We start from the raw sequence: 23,693 nt of genomic DNA, 5'->3' as shown, positions 1-23,693 counted from the left end.
ATTGGTCCCAACCCCCCTGGAGTAAAAGGAGAATGAAGAACACCAAAGTCACAAGGGAAGTATTAGCCCAAGAGACAGAAAGGGCTACATAAACTGAAGACTGCATTAGCCGGAGACCAGAAGAACTAGATGATGCCTGGCTACCACCAATGACCGCCCTGACAGGGAACACAACAGAGTCTCCCTGATGGAGCAGGAGAAAAGTCGGGTGCAGAACTCAAATTCTAGTAAAAAGACCAGACTTAATGGTCTGAGACTGGAATAACCCCAGAAAGCAAGCCCCTGGACTATCAACCCAGCACTAAAACCATTCCCAAGGCCAACTCTTCAGACAAAGATTAGACTGGATTATGGAACATAAAATGATACTCATGAAGAGTGTGCTCCTTAGCTTGAGTAGATACATGAGACTAAATGGGCAGTTCCTTCCGGAAGTGAGATGAGAAGGCAGAGAGGGTCAGGAGCTGGTTGAATAAACACAGGAAATCAGGGGTGGAAAGGGGCAGTGTGCTGTCACAGTATAGGGAGAGCAATTAGGGTCGCATAACAATGTATGTGTAAATCTTTGTATGAAAGACTAACTTGAATTGTAAACTTTCACTTAAAGTACAAGAAAATTAAAAAAAAAAAAAAAAAAAGAGGTCTTTTGCAGCAGATTTTCCCAGTGCAGTATGTCGTTTGATTTCTTGACTGCTGCTTTCATGGGCATTGGTTGTGGATCCCAGTAAAATGAAATCCTTGACAACTTCAGTATTTTCTCTATTTATCATGATGTTGCTTACTGGTCCGGGTGGGAGGATTTTTGTTTTCTTTCTGTTGAGATGTAATCCATACTGAAGGCTGTAGTCTTTGATCTTCATCAGTAAGTGCTTCAAATCCTCTTAGCTTCCAGCAAGCAAGGTTGTATCTTTGCATATCACAGGTTGTTAAGGAGTCTTCCTCCAATCCTGATGCTGCATTATTCTTCATATAGTCCAGCTTCTTGGATTATTTGCTCTCCATACATATTGAGTCTTAAGTATGGTGAAAGGATACAATCCTGACACACTCCTTTTCTGATTTCAAGCCATGCAGTCTCCCCTTGCTCTACTGGAACAACTGCCACCTGGTCTATGTACAGGTTCCTCATGAGCACAATTAAGTGTTCTGGAATTCCATATTTCCCCAGTCAATACCCTCATTTTTCTAAAGTTTAGGAGCTTGGAACTAGATTATTTCACATCTTCTCCCCTCTCTTCAAACCTCTAATACCTCTTCCCTCCTCCTTGAACTCTGCTGATGATCTTGCTTCTTATTTTACTAATAGAAATAATCAAAAAGAGAACATCTACACATCCTCCTACAAACTCTATAAACCTACACGCAAATGTACCTCACGCTGTGCCTCCCCATCTGTTACAGTCTACAGCGTATGCTTCCATCTAAGATCAACTCCTCCACTTGTGCACTGGATCCCATCCCTACTCTGGCTACTCAAGGACAGTGCTGCTACAGTTTTCCCCTCCCACTCCTGCATTATAAAATGCTCCCACTTTTCTGGATCATCCCCAAATGTATACAGACATGCTGCAACATCTCCCATCTTAAAAAAAACAAACTATGATCCCACATCTCCCAGCAAAACACAGACTCATCTTATTGCTCTCCTTTACAGCAAAACTCCAAGAAATGTCTAAAAGCACTATCATCAGTTCCATTCCTTCCATTTTCTCTTGAAGCTCTCCTATTAGGCATTGCCCTGTCTCTCAACTGAAACACCTCTCGTCAAAAATACCAGCGATCTCCTGTCTTAGTTATCTAGTGCTGCTGTAACAGAAATACCACAAGTGGGTGGCTTCAACAAAGAGAAATGTATTTCTTCACAGTAATCTAAAAGTCCAAATTGGGGTGTCAGCTCCAGGGGAAGGCTTTCTCTTTTATCCGCTTTCTCATCAATCTTCCCCCGGACTAGGAGCTTCTCCGCGCTGGGATCCCAAGTCCAAAGGACGCGCTCTGCTCCCGGCACTGCTTTCTTGGTGGTATGAGGTCCCTCTCTCTCTCTGCTCGCTTCTTCCTTTTATATCTCAAGAGATTGCCTTAAGACACAATCCAATCTTGTAGACTGAGTCCTGCCTCACTAACACAACTGCAGCCCATCCTCCCTCATTAACATCATAGAGGTAGGATTTACAACATATAGGAAAATCACACAATACCGGGAATCATGGCCCAGCCAAACTGATAACACATTTTTGGGGGGACATAATTCAATCCATGACACCTCCTCCTTGCCAAATTCAGAGTTCATTTTTCATTCCCCTTTGCTCAAACAGCTGCATGTGATGCAGTTGATTACTCCCTCCTTGAAGCTCCTCACTTGGCCTCTGGTATTTAAGGAAGAGGTAGAGGAGGGCAAAAAAATGTTTGACACTGAATGAGGCATCTTAGAGCTATGAAACACAGATATAGCTGACTGATTTCTAATGGGGGACTTGGGTGGGAGGGAGCATAAGGTCAGACTGTCGAATTCAGTTTTAAACTTCAAGTTTGAAATAATAACAGAATATCTCAGTAGAAATGGAATCATAAGGATAGCATCCAATTTCCTTACACTAACTCTTAGTGAATGATCAACTTTGAAAGAGCTTCAACCAGTACACTGGAGCAGTGGAGCAAATCATGGCCTACAAAAAAGGCTTTAGGTTGTCCTTACAGGCCTGAGACTACCACTTCCTTCCGATGACTTTGGTCAGTGACCAACAGGGATGATTAGTGCAGTGAGACACTGAAAAAAAAAATATGGTAATGGTAGTCTACTCACTCTAGAGAAAAAAGCCTGGTGGCAAAGTGGTTAAGAATTTGGCTGTTAAGCATAAGGTCAGTGGTTGGAACCCACCAGCTGCTCCATGGGTGAGAGATGTGGCAATCTGCTTCTGTAAAGATTACAGGCTTGGAAACCCTATGGCGCAATTCTACTCTGTTCTAGAGGATCACTATGAGTCAGAATCGACTGGACAGCAGTGGATTTGGTTTTGGTTTTCACTCCAGGGAATGCCCCCTGCTAAACACTATACAAGGAGCCCTGGTGGCACAGTGGTCAAGCACTCACCTGCAAACTGAAAGGTCAGTGGTTTGAACTCACCAGCCTCTCCGCGGGAGAAAGATGTGGCAGTCTGTTTCTGTAAAGATTACAGCCTTGGAAATCCTATGAGGCAGTTCTACTCTGTCCTACAGGATCGCTACGAGTAAGAATCGACTCGATGGCCCCCAACAACAACAGACACTATACATGCACAAGCATTTAATCCTCATACTTTTCCTACGAAACAGAAGCACCTACCATCTCTATTTTACATACCGAAAGTAGCTTGCTCAAAATTACAGGGCTACTAAGGAGCAGAAATAAGCTTTGGGGGTAAGGCTATGAGACTCCAAGTCTCAAACTGTCAAGTAAAATCTTTATACTGTTTCTTGCAAAAAAAAAAAACTAGAAACTTTAATTGGGTGGATGTCAATTTTAAAAATTCTAGATTGACTATGAAGTTTTCTCAAGGTAAACAGCAAAAGTAATAATACATGCACCTCCTTATGCATACTTAACTTCCTAGTTGATGCCAATTACATGCTAGTCTTCCTATTTTCTCCTTGGCAGCTTCAGGCATACGCATTGACTCTAAAATGAGGCTGGCAGCTTGCAAAACTTAATTTACTACAGGAGCTGAAATCGTATGATTCTCCACTTGTGCATCCCCTTTCCAGTATTTCATCATACACCTGGAAATAGTTCTGGGTTCGAAAAAGCCCAGCAGAAGCCCGAGGTTGCCTCAGGCTCTTCCCAAGCAAAAAAGGATTTTGCTTGCCAAATATAAAGCAGGGAAGCAAAGTTGCGACTATGGCCGCCTTGCCAAAGACGTTTTCTACAGCAGGAACCCAGTTCGAAATGGAAGAGAAGGTATCCTGACCAACAGCCTACCCACATACTTAAGCTCAAGCGTAACCACCAGGCCCACCCCGCCCCCAGCCCAGCCCGACAGAAGCTCTTCAGGGAAGAGCCCATTGAAGCTGTCACCTTCAAGAGACATCCTCTGTCATAATGCTCGCAGCCCCGCCGCACTTGCTCTTTGCCGGAGACGCCATCTTCCCGCGCCGTCGCCGCCATCTCCTCCGCCTCCCCTCACACTCCACAGACCCTTCCCCCAGGATGAAAGCCACGCCCAGAGAGCCAGCGCCACTCTAGCATACCCCCTCCCGCGGCAACAGTCACCGGAGCTAATATGGCGGGTGAGCATGTGACCCGGGGCAGCCGGATTTCCGGTTTTCGGGGCGACGGGGCGGAAGCGAAGGGAGACGCAACCTCTGTTGTCGACGATATTTGCTATCTCCTCTGCTAACGGTAATAATTTTTAGGTTGCCTCTTCTTTTTTCCCCATCGCTACCCGCCCAAGTCCCGAGGCGTGGTACGGGGCGAGGAGGACCGCAGCGGCGCAGAGACGCCGGGCAGGCCCTGAGGAAGGGATGCTCTTCGGCCGCATCAGCACCTGTGACAGGGCGGCCCCTCCCTCAGTCCCCCTCAGGCGTACGGGGGCCTAGAGAAAGGGCGGAGCTGAACCCGGCCTGTAGATTCCGAGCGGCTCTTGGAGCGCGCGGTGTTGATAGACGCCGCGGCGCTGGCTAGCTCTTCGAACTGCTTTTCCCCAGAGAAGCGTGAACCTCATCCCCTTACTTGCTCTTCATTCATTCAAAATATAAATATTTACTATGTGTCAATCACCAGCTAAACCGAGGGGATAAAAAGTGAGAAAAAAACACGCCCCACCATGCCCTCATGGAACTCAGAGACTAATGGGGGAGGAAAAACATTAATTAGAAGCTCACTGAAACAAATGTAAGATTACAACTTTGAGAAGTGCTAAGAAGGAGAGGTAGGTGTTCTGTGAGAGCATGTTAGAGAGGATCAATTTAATTTGGGTATTGGAAGGTTTCCCTGGGGAAGCGACGTGAGCTGGGAGCTGAAGGAAGGGTAGGAGTGAGATGGCATGCCAGGTGTGTGCAAAGTTCTTAGGGCAGGAGGGAACGTGACGCCTTTAGTACCGGTGAAAGATAATCTAACAAAATTGAAATCAGGCGCCTCAGGGTGCATAGCTAAGTATTACTCTCCTTATTAATGAGCTACGACCCTGGAAATTTTTATAAGCAAAACTACCTGGTGTTGAAAGAAAATATTTGCCTTGGGCTTTCTAACATGATGAGTTCACGTTTCCTAAAACATACTGGGAAAGGTAAATGTGTTCCCCATTAGCTTTGAAGTTACTAACTTGCCATTTTAATTTTCTTTCAGTTCTGTCATGAGTTGCTAAAATCATGGTGAAATGTTGTTCGGCCATTGGATGTGCTTCTCGCTGTTTGCCGAATTCCAAGTTAAAAGGATTGACATTTCACGTGTAAGATTTTGCTATAGTTAAGCCAAGTACTTTTGACTGTTACGAAAAACTACTTATACTTAAATCTTGAATTTTAAACTTTAGTTTCCAAGTTCTTTTTGAATAACCTTTTTTAGTTAAATTTGAAGTGGCAGCGATACCTTTAGGTTTTTATAAGTAATTAAGAAGTTTAAGATACCTGCTGAGGAGTGAGAGACTGGTTAACCAAAAACATCAAACTCACTTTTGCTATTATTATTATTTTGCATTTTAAATGCCTTCAAAGAAATTCAGTGTTGTTTACATGTAGTTTAAAATCTGAATGGTCTTTGCCCAGATACATTGTCTTTTCTGTTTAGAAATAGATCAAGCTTAGGTTGTAGGGAAAAAATATAAATTATGAGTTCAGACCAAAGGTTCTTCAAAAGATATTGCAGATAAATCAGGGTAGTTCTAATTTAGTATTTTAGGCATTCTCCTAACAACCGCAGGAGAGTAGTAAGATTTAATAATTATTTATTTAAGGAGTCCTAGTGGTACAGTGGTTAAGGCACTCGGCTGCTAATCGAAAGGTCAGCGTTTCCAACCCCCCAGCCACTCTGTGGGAGAAAGATGTGGTAGTCTGCTTCTGTAAAGATTACAGCCTTGGAAACCCTATGGGGCAGTTGATAGGGGTTTATTTTGCTGCTTTTGTGCCAGATGTTGTGCTACGGAGTGAAGAAAGATCTGATGACTACTTTGCTAGATAATAGGAAATTAAAAAGAAGTATGTATACTTTACCTTATTCCAAAAAATATTTGAACCAATTTGTAAAATTGGAAAAGATACGATCATTGGCCTCTGGATCTCTCAAAATAGTTCTGATCTTCAGAATTCCAAATTCTGCAGCTGTTCTCTTTGTTCACTGAGCATTTATAGACCTGCTGTGTATTAAATGCTGTATTAAGCACTTTTCTCTTGCTAGAAGAGTGAAAGTGCAAGGGACCCTATTCATTGGGGATAAAGTATAGAAACGTCTTCGGATAGAAAAATGGCCAAATGATATTCTCCATCATCTATAAATGAATAAAAATCTTCAATGTGGATCCTACTGTAAAGTATTAAATATTCTTTGAAACTTGTCTTCCTCATAATATGAGGAATATTGAAATGAGGGGTATGTATGTAGCATGATTGGCGCAATACTTTGAATATTAAAACTGGGAGATATGAAAGCATGAATCATGATGGTTTCCTGAATATTGCAGTTCCAAGAGTAATAACAAACTAGTTAAATTATCAGTTTAGTCACAGTTGAATAAGACACCCTTACTGCAGGTATTTATCAATAGTATTTAGTTTAAAAATATTTTTTGTATTTTTTTTCTAGATTCCCCACAGATGAAAACATGAAAAGAAAATGGGTATTAGCAATGAAAAGACTTGATGTGAATGCTGCAGGAATTTGGGAGCCTAAAAAAGGAGATGTGTTATGTTCAAGGCACTTTAAGAAGACAGATTTTGACAGAAGTGCTCCAAATATTAAACTCAAACCTGGAGTCATACCTTCTATCTTTGATTCCCCATCTCATTTACAGGTTTGTTCATAAAATACTGCTTACCATCGTTACTCAGTTTTAGCCTGGCTCATGGTTTGGTGATAGGTGGTGTCAGTCTGGTACTTTTGAAGAACCTTCACCTCTTTTGCTAGCATTTTTGTTGTTTGCTTATTCATTTGAAGTCCGTTCTTTGAGTTTTTAAGTTTGTAAACTGCTGCTTCATATTTTGTAACGTGTAGTAGGATGATTTTACCAGTAGCCACTCATGAACATTCGTACATTTCTAAAGTTTGGTGAAGCTGACTGACTAAAAACCACCAGTAGCTGTCAAGTCACCTCCAACTTATGGCAACCCCATGTGTGTCAGAGTAGAACTGTGCTTTGCAGGTTTTCAATGGGTGATTTTTCAGAAGTAGATTGCCAGGCCTTTATTCCAGTGCAGCTCTGAATGGATTCAAACCTCCAACCTTCTAGTTAACAGCTGAGCACATTAATTGTTTGTATTACCCAGGGCGTTTTAGAGTTAGCATAACTCAAGATTTGAGTAAAAAAAAAATGGAGGTTAACATAAGAGGGTTGAATTGAAGTCTGCAGTTCTCCTCACACTGGAGCAGAAATCAAGAGTATAACCATGAACAGGACCAAAGTATACTTCTGAGAGCCACTTGCTTGCAAGCGCAGTGTCTTGGTAGAGCTAAAAAAAAGAGAGCCAAAATAGACTAGTACAACAGGAGAAGAAGAAGTCAGAAAAACGAAAATAAAAAGGTTGTATAAATTGAATCTGGAATGTAGTTGAATCTATCAATCTAATAGAATTCTGTTTTTTCTCAATGATACTAGTGCCATGGGCTAGCTGCCTCACCATAAGTATTTCTCTTGACTTCGTATACCTGAAAATGTATTTGTTTCCAGAAACTATCGACTGATTGATTGCTTGATTCCTGTGTAGAAAATTCGGAGAGAGTCTGTGGGTTCCTACAATGATAGTAATGAGTCTCCATTGAAAAATATTTCCTTCCTGACAGCTGGAAACAAGTAGGCCAGAAGTGTACCTGCTCCCGTGTGGTGTTTCTGACTTCCTGCAGTTGATATATTGCAAGCCTGAGTGACCAAGTAGAGACTCCCTCACTTTCTTCCTTATTAATAAATATACAATATCTTGTGCAATTTGCTATAACGTTTTTGTATTTGGTTTTTGTCTACTTCATGATGTCATCTAGCTGTAATGTTAAAAGCACTTAAGAAATGTGGGCATAATAAATAAACCATCAGTTACTAACTTTGAAAAAACAATTTCTTTATAACAAAGTGATATATTCATTATAGAAGATTAGATGTTACTGATACGCAAAAAGAAAATAAAAATTAACAATAATCACGTAATCCAGAGATAACACTGTTAACACATTAATGTGTATCTTTCCAGCCATTATGTGTGAGTGTATAAATTCATTTATATTTCTATATGGATATTTTTATAAAAATAGGATTACGTTATATATATATATTTTTTGTTTGCTTCTTTCTTTCTTTTTTTCACTTAATGATAGCTAATACTTAATATAGTGCTTATTATGTGCCAGACACTGTCATAAGCACTTTGCATATCTTAACTCAATCCTGCCAACAACTGTGTGAGGTAAGTACTATTATTATTCTTTTACCACATGAGGAAACTGAGGCCCAGAGAGGTGAAATGCCTTTCCCAAGATCACAAAGCTATTAAATGGAAAAGGTTGGATTTGAACCTATGCATTTTGACTCCAGAGTCCACTCTTAACTACTACTTTCCACAACATTAAATATTTTTCTGCAACAATGGCTCTCAAACTTCAGTCTACGTAAGAATTGTCTGGGAACTTACTTAAAATTCAGACTCCTATGTTCGAATCCACCAGACGCTCCTTGAAAACTCTATGGAGCAGTTATACTCTGTCCTGTAGGGTCACTATGAGTCGGAATCAACTTGATGGCAACGGGAAATGCCCTACTCCCAGAGAATTTGATTCAGTAAGTTTGAGTTGGGATCTAGGAATCTGTACTTTTTAATAAGCACTCTGTGTGATTATGATGCAGATCTGTGTATTGCATTTTTAAGAGAAACAGTACCAATTTTTTAAGTAAACTTTGTGTTAGGTATAACATGTATGTGGAAAAGTACACGCATTGTAAGTGTGCAGATCAATGAATTTTAACAAAGTGAATACCTCATGCTCCTTAGTCACTACACCCCAAAGGTAACTACTAGCTTGACTTCTGTCACAATCAATTACATAAATGAAGTCATACAGTATGTACTCTGGCTTCTTTCCCTCAACATTTTGTTTATGAGCTTTATCAGTGTTGCATATAGTAATGGCCCATTGCCATCAAGTTGATTTCGACTCATAGCGACCCTATAGGACAGAGTGGAACTATCTCATACGATTTCCAAGGAGTGGCTGGTGAATTGGAACTGGCAACCTTTTGGTTAGCAGCCGAACGCTTAACCACTGTGCCACCAAGGATCCTTGCTATATAGTATTCCATTATATAAATAAACTATACTGTCTCCTTTCTACTATTGATGAACATTCAGGTTGTTTTCATTGAAACTGTCACGAATAGTGGTACATCTAAACATTTTTGTCCATGTCTTTTTGTGCACTTATGTATACATTCCTGTTAGACGTGGAATTGCTGTGGCTTAGTAATGTTGTGTGTTCAGCTTGAATAGTTATTGCTATAGCTCTTCAGCGAACTTTTACTAATTTATAGTTCCACCATCAGCATATGGAAGTTCCTCTGGTTCCACATCCTTGCCTGCACTTAGTGGTGTCAGTTTTATAGAACATTTTTAATGACCATTTAGCAGTCAGATCTATATACGAACAATATTTTACATAAACAATCCTTGCTACTCTACATTGAAGTTATCTTTCACTATTTTAAATAGCAGTATAACGAACATTGTTGTGGCTTAATCTTTGTGCATATCATTTCCTTGAACTAAATTCCTGGAAATAAAATTGTTGGATCAAAGATGATATATATTTTTAAGGCTTTTGCTTTTTATGCAGATCTCCAAAAGTCCCCACTGAAGCTTACCAAGCTACTCTCTTACTAGCTATGCGTAAGAGTGCCTGTCTGTCCATCCTGACACTTTGTATGAATTTTGTTTTTAACCTTTGCTAAAATTGATAGGTGAAAATGGCATCTTATTGTCTTAATTTATATTTGAATGCTAGTGTGTTTCTACATTTTTTCATGTTTTTGGTTGGACATTTGTATTTTGTGAGTTAATCATTCACGTCATCTTCTATTGTCATCTATTTATTCCTGTTTTGTAAAAATATTATATATTGAGGCTACGAGTCATCTAACTGCCATCTATAGTACAGACAGTTTTGTTTGTCTTTAGTTCTTGTTTTAGGTTTAGGTGTTTTTGTTTTTGAAATTCAGAATATTTTTATGTAGTCAATTCTTTTTTTTTTTGTTATTGCTATTACACTTTAGCTACCTTAAGATTATATAAACATCCACTGTATTTTTTCTAGTTCCTTGTGGTTTTCATTTTTATATTAACTTTACATATGAGTTTGAGTTTGGTTTTTTATAGTAGAAGATAATCATAGTTTTTCTTAATTAGTAGAATTTTACAAGATGGTTTGTAGCCTTTCTCCACTTCTGTAAAATTCCTTTTTTAATGTTATCCTAAGGACTTATGTTTATTGGTCTGTTTCTAGATTTTCCATCTAGTCCTAAGAAAGTAGCACACTGTTTTAACTGTTATTACTATGTAATATGTTTTTATATCTGGTCAGGCATATCCTCCGTCTTCTTTTTAAGAAAATTTGTGTTTCCAAACAAACTTTAGAATTATTTTCGGAAAGTTCTTTTAAAATAATCTCAGTGGGATTTAAAGTTTACTGGCTTTTAGAAGCAATTTCCATGCAAAGAAATGCTGTATGAATTTCTCTACTCCAGGTTAAAAAGGAACAAAAATTTAAGAAAGGACAGAAGTATCTACAATGATTTTTATTAACCATTCTTAACAGGGGAAAACAGAGAAACTTCATTGTAGAAAAAACTTCACTCTCAAAACTCTTCCAGTCACAAGCCACAATCACCAGCTTGTTGGTGCTTCCTCATGTATTGAAGAATTCCAAACCCAATTCATATTTGTAAGTAAAATTATTTCCTGAGCTGTTGTTAACACTTTAAGACAAGAATGCTTTCTCCATTAGGATCTACTTTCATAATCTTAGCTAAAAACTAGGGGTTTGGGGGTTTTAATTTTTTTAAATATGTAATGTCAAGAAATAAATATTGCTTTCCAGAGTCATTATAATTTATATAAAAATTATTTCATATATAAATGAAATAACAATGTTATTGTTAGGTGCCTTGAAGTCGATTTCCACTCATAACAACCCTGTGTACAATAGAATGAAACACTGCCCGGTCCTATACCATCCTTATAATCTTTATTATGCTTGAGCCCATTGTTGCAGCCGCTGTGTCAATACATCTCACTGATGGTCTTCCTGTTTTTCGCTGACCCTCTACTCTACCAAGAATGATGTCCTTCTGCAGGGACTGGTTCCTTCTGATAACATATCCAAAATAAGTAAGATGAAGTCTCGCCATCCTCGGTTCTAAGGAGCATTCTGGCTGTGCTTCTTCTAAGACAGATTTGTTTGTTCTTCTGGCAGTCCATGGTATATTCAGTTTTCTTCTCCAACACCATAATTGAAAAGCATTGATTCTTTCTTGATCTTCCTTACTCATTGTCCAGCTTTTGCATGCATATGAGGCAATTGAAAACACCATGGCTTAGTTCAGGCGCACCTTAGTCCTTAAAATGACATCTTGGCTTTTTAACACTTTAAAGAGATCTTTTGCAGCAGATTTGCCCAATGCAATACATCATTTGATGTCTTGACTGCTGTTTCCATGGGTGTTGATTGTGGATCCAAGTAAAATGAAATCCTTGACAACTTCAATCTTTTTTCTGTTTATCATGATGTTGCTTATTGTCCCAGTTGTGAGAATTTTTGTTTTCTTTATGTTGAGGTGTAATCTATACTGAAGACTGTGGTCTTTGATCTTCATCAGTAAGTGTTTCAAGTCCTCTTCACTTTCAACAAGCAAAGTTGTGTCATCTACATATCACAGGTTGTTAATGAGTCTTCGTCCAATCCTGATGCTGCGTTCTTCATATAGTCCAGCTTCTCAGATTATTGGCTCAACATACAGATTGAATAGGTATGGTGAAAGAATACAAACCTGATGCACACCTTATGACTTTAAACCACACAGTATCCCCTTGTTCTGTTCAAATAACCATCTCTTGGTCTAAGTACAGGTTCCTTATGAGCACAATTAAGCGTTCTGGAATCCCTATTCTTCACAATGTTATCCATAATTTGTTATACACACAGTCGAATGCCTTTGCGTAGTCAATAAAGCACAGGTGAACATCTTTCTGGCATTCCCTGCTTTCAGCCATGATCCATCTGACATCAGCCGTGATATCCCTGGTTCCACATCCTCTTCTGAATCCAACTTGAATTTCTGGCAGTTCCCTGTTGATACATGGCTACAACTACTTGTGAATGATCTTCAGCATAATTTTATGTGCATGTGATATTAATGATATTGTTTAATAATTTCCGCATTCTGTTGGATCACCTTTCTTTGGAATGGGTACAAATGTGGATCTCTTCCAGTTGGTTGGCCAGGTAGCTGTTTTCCAGATTTCTTGGTGTATGCAAACAAGTGCTTCCAGAGGTGTATCCATTTGTTAAAACGTCTTAGTTGTTATTCTGTCAATTCCTGGAGCCTTCTTTTTCACCAGTGCCATCAGTGCAGCTTGAACCTCTTCCTACAGTACCATCGGTTCTTGATCATATGCTACATCCTGAAATGGCTGAGCATCAACCAGTTCTTTTTGGTACAGTGACTGTATTCCTTCCATCTTCTTTGGATGCCTTCTGTGTCATTTGATATTTTCCCCGTAGAATCCTTCAGTATTGGAACTCAAGGCTTGAATTTTTTCTTCAGTTCTTTCAGCTTGAGAAATGCAGAGCACATTCTTTGCTTTTGGTGTTTTATCTCTAGGTCTTTGCACATTTCATTATAATATTTTACTTTGTCTTCTCAAGCAGCCCTTTGAAATTTTCTGTCCAGCTCTTTTACGTCATCATTTCTTCATTTCACTTTAGCTCCTCTGTGTTCAAGGGCAAGTTTCAAAGTCTCTTCTGACATCCATTTTGATTTTTTCTTTCTTGTTTTTGGATGGCCTCTTACTTTCTTCATGTATGATGTCCTTGATGTCATTCCACAACTCGTCCAGTCTTCAGTCATTAGTGTTCAATGCATCAAATCTATTCTTGAGATGGTCTCTAAATTCAGGTGGGATATACTCAAGGTCATACTTTGGCTCTCATGGACTTGTTCTAATTTTCTTCAGTTTCAGTTCGAACTTGGATATGGGCAATTGATGGTCTGTTCCGCGATCAGCTCCTGGCCTTGTTCCGACTGATGATATTGAGCTTTTCCATCATCTCTTTCCACAGATGTAGTCAATTTGATTCCTGTGTATTTGGTATGGTGAGGTCCACATATACAGTTGCCGTTTATGTTGTTGAAAAAGGTACCTGCAATGAGGAAGTCGTTGGTCTTGCAAAATTCTATCATGGGATCTCCGGCATCGTTTTTATCACCAAGGTGATATTTTCCAACTACCAGTCCTTCTTCTTTATTTGTAAGCTTTCATATTCCAGTCACCAGTAATTATCAGTGCATCTTGATTGCATGTTTGATCAATTTCAGACTGCAGAAGTTGGTAAAAAATCTTCGATTTCTTTATCTTTGGCCTTAGTAATTGGTTTGTAAGTTTGATTAATAGTGGTATTAACTGGTCTTCCTTGTAGGTATATGGATATTATCCTATCACTGACAGCGTTGCACTTCAGAATAGATCTTGAAATGTTCTTTTTCATGATGAATGTGATGCCATACCTCTGCAAGTTGTCATTCCCAGCATGGTAGACCGTATGATTGTCTAATTCAGAATGGCCAATACCAGTCCACTTCAGCTCACTAGTGCCTAGGATATTGATCTTCAAGTGTTCCATTTTATTTTTGACAACTTCCAATTTTCCTAGATTCATACTTATAAATTCCACATTCCAGTTATTAATAGATGTTTGCAGCTGTTTCTTCTCATTTTGAGTCATGTCACATCAGTAAATGAAGGCCCTGAGAGCTTGACTCCATCTACATTGTTAAGGTAGACTCTACTTTGAACAGGCAGGTTTTCCCCAATGGTATTTTGAGTGCCTTCCAACCTGAGGGGCTCATTTTTTGACACTATAACAGCCAGTGTTCTACTGCTATTCATAAGGTTTTCACTGGCTGATTTTTTTAAAAGTAGACTGCCAGGTCCTTTCTAGTCTGTCTGCTTAGTCTGGAAGCTCTGCTGCTATCTGTCCATAAAGAATGACCCTGCTAGTATTTGAAATACCAGCAGCAAAGCTTCCAGTATCACAGCAACACGAAAGCCACCACAGTATGACGAGCTAACAGACACGTGGTGGCAATAACAATGTAGAAGTTAATCCTTTGGTTACATATTTAGTTTGAAGGATGCTTTTGCAGGGATATTTCTACCAAGAAGATACGATCATGAATTCCTCCCTGTAAGTAGTATGTTTTCTATATGGAAATTACTAATTTAAAAATAGCTAAATCTTTAGGTTTTCTTGAATAATAATCATACTCATACAGTCTCTTCAGCCTTGTATTTATTTATTCATTTCATTGCTTGGTAGTGTTAGAGCCAGGCCTGGAATCCAGATCTATTTTACTATCTTGGTTATTGTAGCATAATAATTCTTAAAATCAGGTAATGTTAGTCTTCAAACTTTGTTACTTTTGAAAGCTTTTTTGGCTATTTTAGGTCTTTGCATTTTTATATGAATTTTAGAATCAGTTTACCAATTTCTACAAAAAAGCCTACTGGAATTTTGACTGGGACTGTGTTGAATCACTAGATTAATTTGGGAAGAATTGGCATCTTAACAATAGTAAGTCTTCCAACCCATGAACTCAGTATATCGCTCCATTTATTTAGATCTTCTTTAACTTCTCTAAGCAGTGTTTTGTACTTTTTGATGTACAAGTCTTTAACATCTTTTGTCAGATTTATCCCTAAAGATTTCATATCTTTGGATGCTGTTGTAAGTAGTATTGTTTTGTTTGCTGCTGGCATACAGAAATACAGTTGATTTTTGTATATTGATCTTGTACCCAGAAAACTTGCTAAACTCACGTTTTAGTTGCAGTAGCTTTTTGTAGAGATTTTCAGATTTTCTACATAGATGATCATGTTGTCTGTGATTAAAGACAGTTTTAATCAGGGAAGTAGAAAGCAAACATTCTGCTCTGTTGGCTGGAATGTCCTATAATCAACAGTTAACTCATGTTATTTGGAGAAGTTGTTCAAGTCTTCCTTATCATTACTGAATTTCTGTCTATGTGTTCTATCAATTATTGAGAGAAGGGTGCTTAAATCTTCTTTTGTAATTGTGGATTTCTGTAATTCTTGCAGCTGTCAGTTTTTGTTTAGTGTATTTTGCAGGTCTGTTATAAGGTACGTAAACATTTAGAATTGTTACGTCTTCTTCATATATTAATCCCTTTATTATTAAGTAATGGCCTTCTTTATCCCTGATAATATTCTTTGCTTTGAAATCTACATCATCTAATAATAATTTTTTAGTGTTATCACGGTATACTGTTTTCCATTCTTTTATTTTCAACCTATTTGTGTCTTTTTTATATTTGAAATACATTTCTTGTATGCAGCATATTTTGAGTCTTGCTTTTTTTCTTTTTAATCCAATCTGATAAAGTCTTACTTCTAATTGAGTTATTTAGACCGTTTATATTTAATGGGATTATTGAGATGGTTAGGTTTAAATCTGTCATCTTTTCTTTTTCCAATTTGTTCCATTTCTTTGTTCCCACTTTCTTCTTTTTCTGCCTTCTTTTGGATAACTTGAATAATTTTTTATGATTTCATTTTATCTCCTTTGTGACTTATTACCCTATAACTCTGTTTTGTTATTTTAGTAGTTGCTTTTTGGTTTATAGCATATATATATTAATTTATTACAGACTGTATTTGAGTGATACTATATTACTTCACATATAAGAATCTTACGATGGTATACTTTCGTGTGTCCTCTCCCAACCTTTGTGCTTTTATTGTCATGCGTTTCACTTTTATATGTTACAAACTCCATATTATGTTATTATTTTTGTTTAAATATTAATTTTGTTAACAAATTTTAAAAACATTTAAATCATAGGAAAAAAATCTTACATAGTTACCCATGTAGTTACCATTTTCAGGGCTTTTCATTCCTTTGCGTAAATCTATATTTCCATCTGGTATCATTTTCCTTCTGCCTGAAGAACTTCCTTTAACATTTCTTGTAGTGCAGGTATTTTGGTGGTGAATTCTTTCATCTTTTGTATGTCTGAAAAAGTCATTATTTAGCCATCATTTTTTAAAAGATATTTTCACTAGATACTGAATTCTAGATTGACAGATTTGTTTTTTTGGTACACTAAAGATGTTGCTCCACTGTATTCTCACATGCATTGTTTCCGATGAGAAATCTACTGAAATCTTTATCCTCTGTACTTAACATGTCTTTTTTTCTTTGACTGCTTTTAAGATTTTCTCTTTTCCACTTGTTTTGACTAGTTTGATTATGATGCTCCTTGCTTTAGTTTTCTTCATGTTTCTGGTGCTTAGGGCTTGTTGAGCTTCTTGATCTGTGGGTTTATAGTTTTCATCAAATTTAGAAAAATTTTTTTTTTCCTATCCCAACTTGTCTCCTCTTTTTCAGGGATTCTAATTACACGTACATGAGGCTGCTTGAAGTTGTGCCACAGCTTACTGACTCTCTGGGTTTTTTGTGTTTATTTTTTGTTTATTTTCTTTTTTTTAATACTCCTTTTTTTCTCTCTGATTCATTCTGAATAGTTCCTATTGCTACAGCTTAATGTTCACTGATGTTTTCTTCTGAAGTGTCCAATCTGTCAATTCCATCCAGTGTATTTTTTCTCACATATTGTAAATTTTATCTCTACATGTTTTATTTGAGTCTTTTTTATGTGTTCCATGTTTCTACTTTTTAAACATATGGAATATAATTTTAATAACTTTTTAATTCCCTTGTCTGCTAATTCTAACATTTGTGTCAGTTCTGGATTGGTTTCCATTGATTGATTTATCTCTTTTTAATGGGACATATTTTCTTGCTTCTTTGCATACCTGGTAAATTTTGGGTGCCACACATTATAGATTTTACCTTACTAGGTATAGGATATTTTTGTATCCTGTATTCTTGAGCTTTGTTCTGGGATACAGTTAAGTTACTTGGAAGCAGATTGATCCTTTCAGGCTCTGCTTTGTTAGGCAGGACAAGAGGAGTGCTCCCATCTAGGGCTAATTATTTCCACTACAAAGACAAGACTTTTTTGTACACTCAGTGTAATGTCTCATGAATATTGGAATTTTCTAGTCTGGCTGCTAGGAATAGGCATTATTCTCAGTTCTCTGTGAGTGTTGGTAACTCCTAATCTTTTCTGGTGGTTCTTTCCTCACCCTCAAGTAGTATTCTCACACACGTGCATGCATGCACTGACCTTACTCAGCAGAATACTCGAGGGGGACCCGTTGAAGATCTCAGAGTTCTTTGTCCATGCAGCAGCCTCCTCTCTAGTACTTTGTCCTGTGAACTCTAGCCATCTTGTTCTCTCCGGGGGCTCTGTTCTATTTCCTCAAAATTCTGATGGGATTCCCCCTCCTGGCTCTATAGCCTGGAATCTCTCTCAAGGCAGTAAACTAAAGGGATTATAGGGTTCACCTTGTTTGTTTTTCATCTCTCAGAGATCACTGCCTTCCTTGCCTGATGGCCATTATCTTGAAAACTATTATTTATGTGTTTTGGTTCTTTTAGGTGGGAAGGTCAATCCAGTCTCTGTTACTTCATCTTAGCTGGAAGCAAAAGTCCTCTTCACTAATTTTAATAATAAATAACTTTTTAGAATTGTTTTATAGTACCTTTATAAGAATGTCAGTATTATTTTTCCTGTTGTCAGATGAAGAAAAAAAAAAGTAGTACCCAGCAAAATTAAGCATAAACATAATAACTATTGAGAGAGGTAAAATTATCTCTTCAAAATTCTAGACATGAGTTCTCTCTAAATCTGTAATACCAGTCGTAAGACTTGTTTCTGTGCTCCATTCCTGTCATCTCTTATGAAGTAAAAAATTCCTCAAAATAACTTGTTTAAAAAATTAACAGTCTAAGTTTGTTTGGTAGATAAAAATTAAACTTCCAGCCCCACACTTAGGGAACTAAAGCTCTAAAGTCACTGAGAGTCTCATGATGTTCATAGCAGATACCTAGTCCCAGGTGAGAAATGTTTCTCTTCCATAATATTCTACTCTTCTCATATATGCCAGGCCTTAGAAAAAGCAGAAAGACCCTAGGCACCATAAATACTGCTTCTATTCCCCATCTTCTTCCTATGTTCTTTAAACCTCTAAATATCACCAGTAATTAACTTAAAGATCTTCTCCAAGCATAGTAAATGAAGAAACAGCTAAGATCTAGTTATAAGCTTTTATCTAATGGCTTGTCTGCAAGGTTTAATAATTTGGTCTTTATGTTTTTAGGAACATAGCTACAGTGTAATGGACAGTCCAAAGAAACTTAAGCATAAATTAGATCATGTGATCAGCGAGCTAGAGGATGCCAAGGAAAGTCTGCGGAATGTTTTAGACCGAGAAAAACAATTCCAAAAATCATTGAGGAAGACGATCAGGGAATTAAAGGATGAATGTCTCATCAGCCAAGAAACAGCAAATAGACTGGAAGCTTTCTGTTGGGGGTGTTGTCAGGAGAGTATAGAACAAGACTGTATTTCATGAAACAATTTCATGTTCTACCTAAAATCCACATTGGTACAATTTTTTAAAAAATCATCCTCATTTACCATCACTAAATAATATCCATCATTTAAATGTTTCTTTGAATCCTCTGGAGCATTATGCGTTATAGTTGTTATGCCAAGACTTTTTCAAAGGAGTACAGAAATTTTTGCTAGTTACCGTGTTGTTGTCTGACTTGTGACAATTATATTTTTATAGACGTATACTAGTGCTGTGTCACTATTTTAAGATATTAAAAGCTCAAGAAAACTTCACAGGATAAGAAAGTGATATCAGGTCAGCCTCATTAAGTTATAGCAGTAGGAGTTGGACATTTCTTAAGCAGCATTAGATTTTTGACTTCAAAAGAATATCTTTACTTATATATACTTTATGGTAAGTACATTGAATTTTACTTGAAATACATTTTACTATAAAGTAGAATTTGTAGTACATGTCCTTCTTGCAACTAAGCCAAGTTAGTTATAAATAATACCATAGGACCTCTTTACAGGGCACCCATAGCACTTCCCCTGAGACTGGCATATGGCATATGTTGGCTGTTAAAGTTTTCCAGAGCCAGTCAGAGAAGCTCTCCTCATGAGGTCTAAGTTTTTCATCATTCCTCCTCACTAGGAGCACTTTGATATGCTTTAAAAAAAACACATCTTTAAAAGCAAAAAAGTGTCATAACTCTGATTATTGAATAGTTAGTTGTTTTGACAGTCCTTCAGAACATTTTGTTTCATGACTAGTATATCAGCATAGAAGTATATCTTCAAAATCCAAATGTCGGTACTAGCTGAATACTTTCAGTGCTGCTTTGTATTTTATAGAAAATTATTATTGCTAACATTAATACATATATATATTATGAAACCATTAAAAATTAATGATTGCATTGTGGCTCTTCCAGTTGAAATAGGAATTGGAGAAGGGGTTAGAATATTCTCCTTTAATTAGGAGAGTAGATTACTGTCCAAGGGCTTTTATTAGAGAAATAGGTCAGTAAACAGCAGCTTTAAATAGTTTCTTACCGAATATACAAAAGAATATCTCTTAGCTATTTTCTGATTGATCCAAGTATCAGAAATTCAGCTTTTCTCCTAATTTCTTATAAAAGCAACTAAAATACAGTGTCATAACTGTGGATTAGAATGCAAATTATTAGCGCAAAGCCACATTCTACGTATACAAACCTCATTCAGAAGTCCATGCTATAGTGGTTAGAATTTAAGGATCAGTTGTTTCAATGTATAACTAGAAATGAATTGCATTTTGTGCTAATCTGTTCGTTGTAATTTTGTGATGTATTAATATCAGTAAGATTATGGTCACTTGCATTTTTTATTTAAGAATTTTCAGTGTTTTAATGCATGTTATATTTTTATGTAGGATCCCAAGCCTTCCCCCTGAATAGACTTTTACCCACATTTAAGAGATCAGCATTATGCTAAGTGGAAATCACTGAGGTCATATCTTTTTACTGTCTTAAAAAAATTCAGAAGCTAAGTATTGTTTCTTTTAGTTATTTAATTTTGAATTCACAGTGAACACTCTAATAGGAAGTTTGGGTACGATCTTAGGTTTTATGGAATACCATGATAGAGATGGAGACTTTTTTTTTTCCTCTTGCCCTGTTTGTGAAGATACAATTAAAGTAAGCCAATTCATGGATAAAAGTAAGAGGATAGATCCAAACACCAACAAAAAGAAAACCATTGCTGTTGAGTCAATTCCAACTCATAGTGACCCTATTGGACAGAGTAGAACTGCCCCCATAGTGTTTCCAAGGAGTGGCTGGTGGTTTGAACTGCCAGCCTTTTGGTTAGCAGCCAAGCTCTTAACCATTGCACCACTAGAGCTCCAGATCCAAACACAGTATGTCCAAAATTTAACTCCCTGATGGCTGCTTAGATAAATCAACCCTTCCTGACATTTGTAAAGTCCCGGTTTCTGCCATGATCACAATTGCTGCAGTTACTGTTACTACTTGTGTTCACTGTTACTACTTGTGTTCACAGTTCACAGTGAACTCAGCCCTTGTGGTCTTTTTCATTCAACCTAGTATCACTGAGAGAGTTAACTGTAGGCAAAATACTGGTTATCAGCAAGTACCTGGAGCTATTCATTTGCTCCTTATTCTCTTGGAGAAATGGTTATCAATAGAAAGCTTACATAAAACATAGAGCCTGCCCCACCTACTGCCTCAAACAAATACCTGAACACAGTCTACACCTCAGTCCTCTGTTCCCAGAGATTCCAGACTAGCCTGGGGAAGAACCATCCAGTGCAGAGCAAAACCAAGTCATCTGTGTCCACAGGCTCCTCAGGCAGCCAAGGCCGACCTAAGGGTTTCACTTTGCTTTAAAGCTTGGAGTGGCCTCTGGCTCTTGGAATAAACCAAAACACCAGTTCAACCTCAGCACCAAATCAGGTACGAATGATGTGACGTGGCATTTTTCTCCGTATGAATAGATTTTGGTTGCTAAAGATAATTATACCCTAGTTTTTAACTTGAAAAAAAGGGTGAAATGTATTGAATACATATTTACTTTTAAGAAAAGGTAAAATTATTACAGAAATAATGGAGTGGTGAAGAATCTGTATTTGCAAAAATAAAATATTTTATTCAGTAATGCAATCTATGTGGTTTTTATACATTCTGTTATTCAATAAAATGAGCAACAAAAAGACACGAGTATGTATATAATGTTCTTGCTTTAATTTCTTTCACATCTTTTCCCTCCACCAATAACTCTAATAGGGTCTGCTAGTTTAGATGACCAAGGTGGCAGGTCTGCTTTCACCATGATATCAACCTGCCACAGAGGTCTTTCCTGCTTTGAGCCTCACTCAAAATTGGCAGTCTTTCGTGTCGCCCAGTATATGGGTGAGAGTAGTATTCCCAGATATGAAGTATACTATCTTCAGAACACAGAGAGGGCCGTAAGGTGTTGTGCTTCCTTCTTCGTGGGAGATAACAAGGTGTAGTAATCTGTCTTTTACTTTAGAGGGGATATCCTAGCATGTCTCGGATCACTGGACACCCCTTCCCAATTTTTACCAATATGGTGGACCTCTGAATTTCATAGGTTTTCTCTTTCTCTCCCACACGTGCTTTGTCAAGACCTCAAATTTGCTAGTCACTTCTTCCTGATCCCATTGGATTAACATAATCTACCAGTTTAGTGAACTAAGTGATGCTCTGCAGAATGTCTGTCTGGTCTAGGTCTCTTTCCACTGTATTCTAACGGAAGCAGGAGAGTTAACATAGCCTTGGGACAAGACTGTACATGTATACCATTGTCCGTTCATGTGAATGCAAACTGTTTCTGATCGCGTTTGATAAGATAGATGGAAAAGCATGCACCCACCAGGTTAATGATTGCATACTACGTTCCTGTATCCATGTTAATGTACTCTAGCAAAAATACCACATCTGGCACAGCAGCTGCAGTCAGGACTACTACTCAGTTGAATTTGCCTTAGTCCACTACCATCCTGCAGGATCTGCCTACATTTTGCAGGGACCAGAGTGGTGGATTAATTGGAGATATGATGGGGACCACCGCTCTTGCATCCTGTAGACCTGTAAAGGTAGCACCTTTGCCAACCATATGGAAAATTCTTAAGCTAGGATGATGTGCAAAAAAAAGAGTTTACATAGAAGGCCTGAACTTGCTATCCTTAGAAAGGCCTGCTTGTAAAGTTGGCTCTTGGCCGATATCTGTGAACTTAGGTTTCGGAAGGGCCTCACCATTCCCTAACTGATAGAGTGGCTCACTGTGCCTAAACTGATTGTACAAACAATGTGGTTTATACTAAACACCTGCTTTCCTTCTGGAAGTATGGCATTTGGGTACATGCTAGGCAAAGTGTGTCTGTATGATCAGCCTCCAATAAAACCTCGGGCACTGAACCTCTAATGAGCTTTCCTGGTAGAAAACATTTTATGAATGTTGTCACAATTTGATGCTGAAGGAATTAAGTGTGTCCTATATGACTACACTGGGAGAGGACTCTTTGAAGCTTGTGCCTGGTTTTCTCCAGGCTTTTTTCCCCCATGTGCCTTTTTCCTTGCTCATTTTCCTTTTGCTTTGTTACCTTTCTCTGTAATAAATCTTAGCCATGAATATAAGTATATGCTGAGTCCTGCGAGTCCTCCTAGCAAATCATCAGTCCTGGGGGTGGTCTTGGGGGCTCACCCCACAAATGGCCTTCCAGGATTGTCCTGAGTTGGAGCAAAGAAGCCAGGCCTTTATATCCCACATCAATGTGTTACTAGATCCAGGCTGCTCAGGAGAGGGCATGCCCTTGGGCAAGACAGCTCACTTCAGCTGAGGCAATTTCTGAAGAAGGCTGATTGCTCAAGGCTGTCTGCTGGCAGCACTGCCAGCAGCTGAAGGAATAAGTCTTTTGTTCCTAAAAGGGGTTCTAGATGATATATCAGAGTATGTTGAGCTCTGCCTAGCTCTCACTCGTCTCCTTTCTATTTTAACCCAGAGTTACTTTGTACATTAATCCTCTCATTATTGAAGAAATCAGTGATAGGTCAGCCATCTCCAGAGTAAAACTACTGTAGCAGGTCCCTCTAATTATGAAAAGATGAATTTCTTAAAGATAGTTATACTGCGTGTTGGTGACTTATTATGGCTTATAATATTTGGGTGCTTTTTGCGTTTGATTCAACATAGCCTGGATAAAGATAGAAAACCAAAGATGTGTCGGTATAATACCAGATAATCTGCAAAAAC

At 38.0% G+C, this 23,693-nt stretch overlaps 2 protein-coding genes across 3 annotated transcripts in view; one reads left to right on the top strand and one right to left on the bottom strand.

Moving 5' to 3' along the window:
• Positions 1–4,282, bottom strand: part of RCHY1 (ring finger and CHY zinc finger domain containing 1) — a 37,699-nt gene extending 33,417 nt beyond the window's left edge. Inside the window, exon 1 of one of the 2 annotated variants that reach the window (XM_004383144.2) lies at positions 4,049–4,282. In XM_004383144.2, the coding sequence (XP_004383201.1) occupies positions 4,049–4,138 (90 nt within the window). In that variant the 5' untranslated portion in view covers positions 4,139–4,282. The remainder of the gene's footprint in view (positions 1–4,048) is intronic. The other variant, XM_012557488.2, reaches the window with a different exon arrangement.
• Positions 4,283–4,296: 14 nt separating this feature from the next.
• Positions 4,297–22,438, top strand: THAP6 (THAP domain containing 6). Its single transcript, XM_004383143.2, has 5 exons — positions 4,297–4,372; positions 5,318–5,420; positions 6,770–6,977; positions 10,976–11,101; positions 18,682–22,438. The coding sequence occupies exons 2-5, from the start codon at positions 5,341–5,343 to the stop codon at positions 18,934–18,936; spliced, it is 669 nt and encodes a 222-aa protein (XP_004383200.1). The 5' UTR covers positions 4,297–4,372; positions 5,318–5,340; the 3' UTR covers positions 18,937–22,438.
• Positions 22,439–23,693: the final 1,255 nt, after the last annotated feature.

Source organism: Trichechus manatus, unplaced genomic scaffold, assembly GCF_000243295.1.
Source record: "Trichechus manatus latirostris isolate Lorelei unplaced genomic scaffold, TriManLat1.0 scaffold00105, whole genome shotgun sequence".
Taxonomy (NCBI): Eukaryota; Metazoa; Chordata; class Mammalia; order Sirenia; family Trichechidae; genus Trichechus; species Trichechus manatus.
This window is presented reverse-complemented; position numbering and strand designations above follow the sequence as displayed.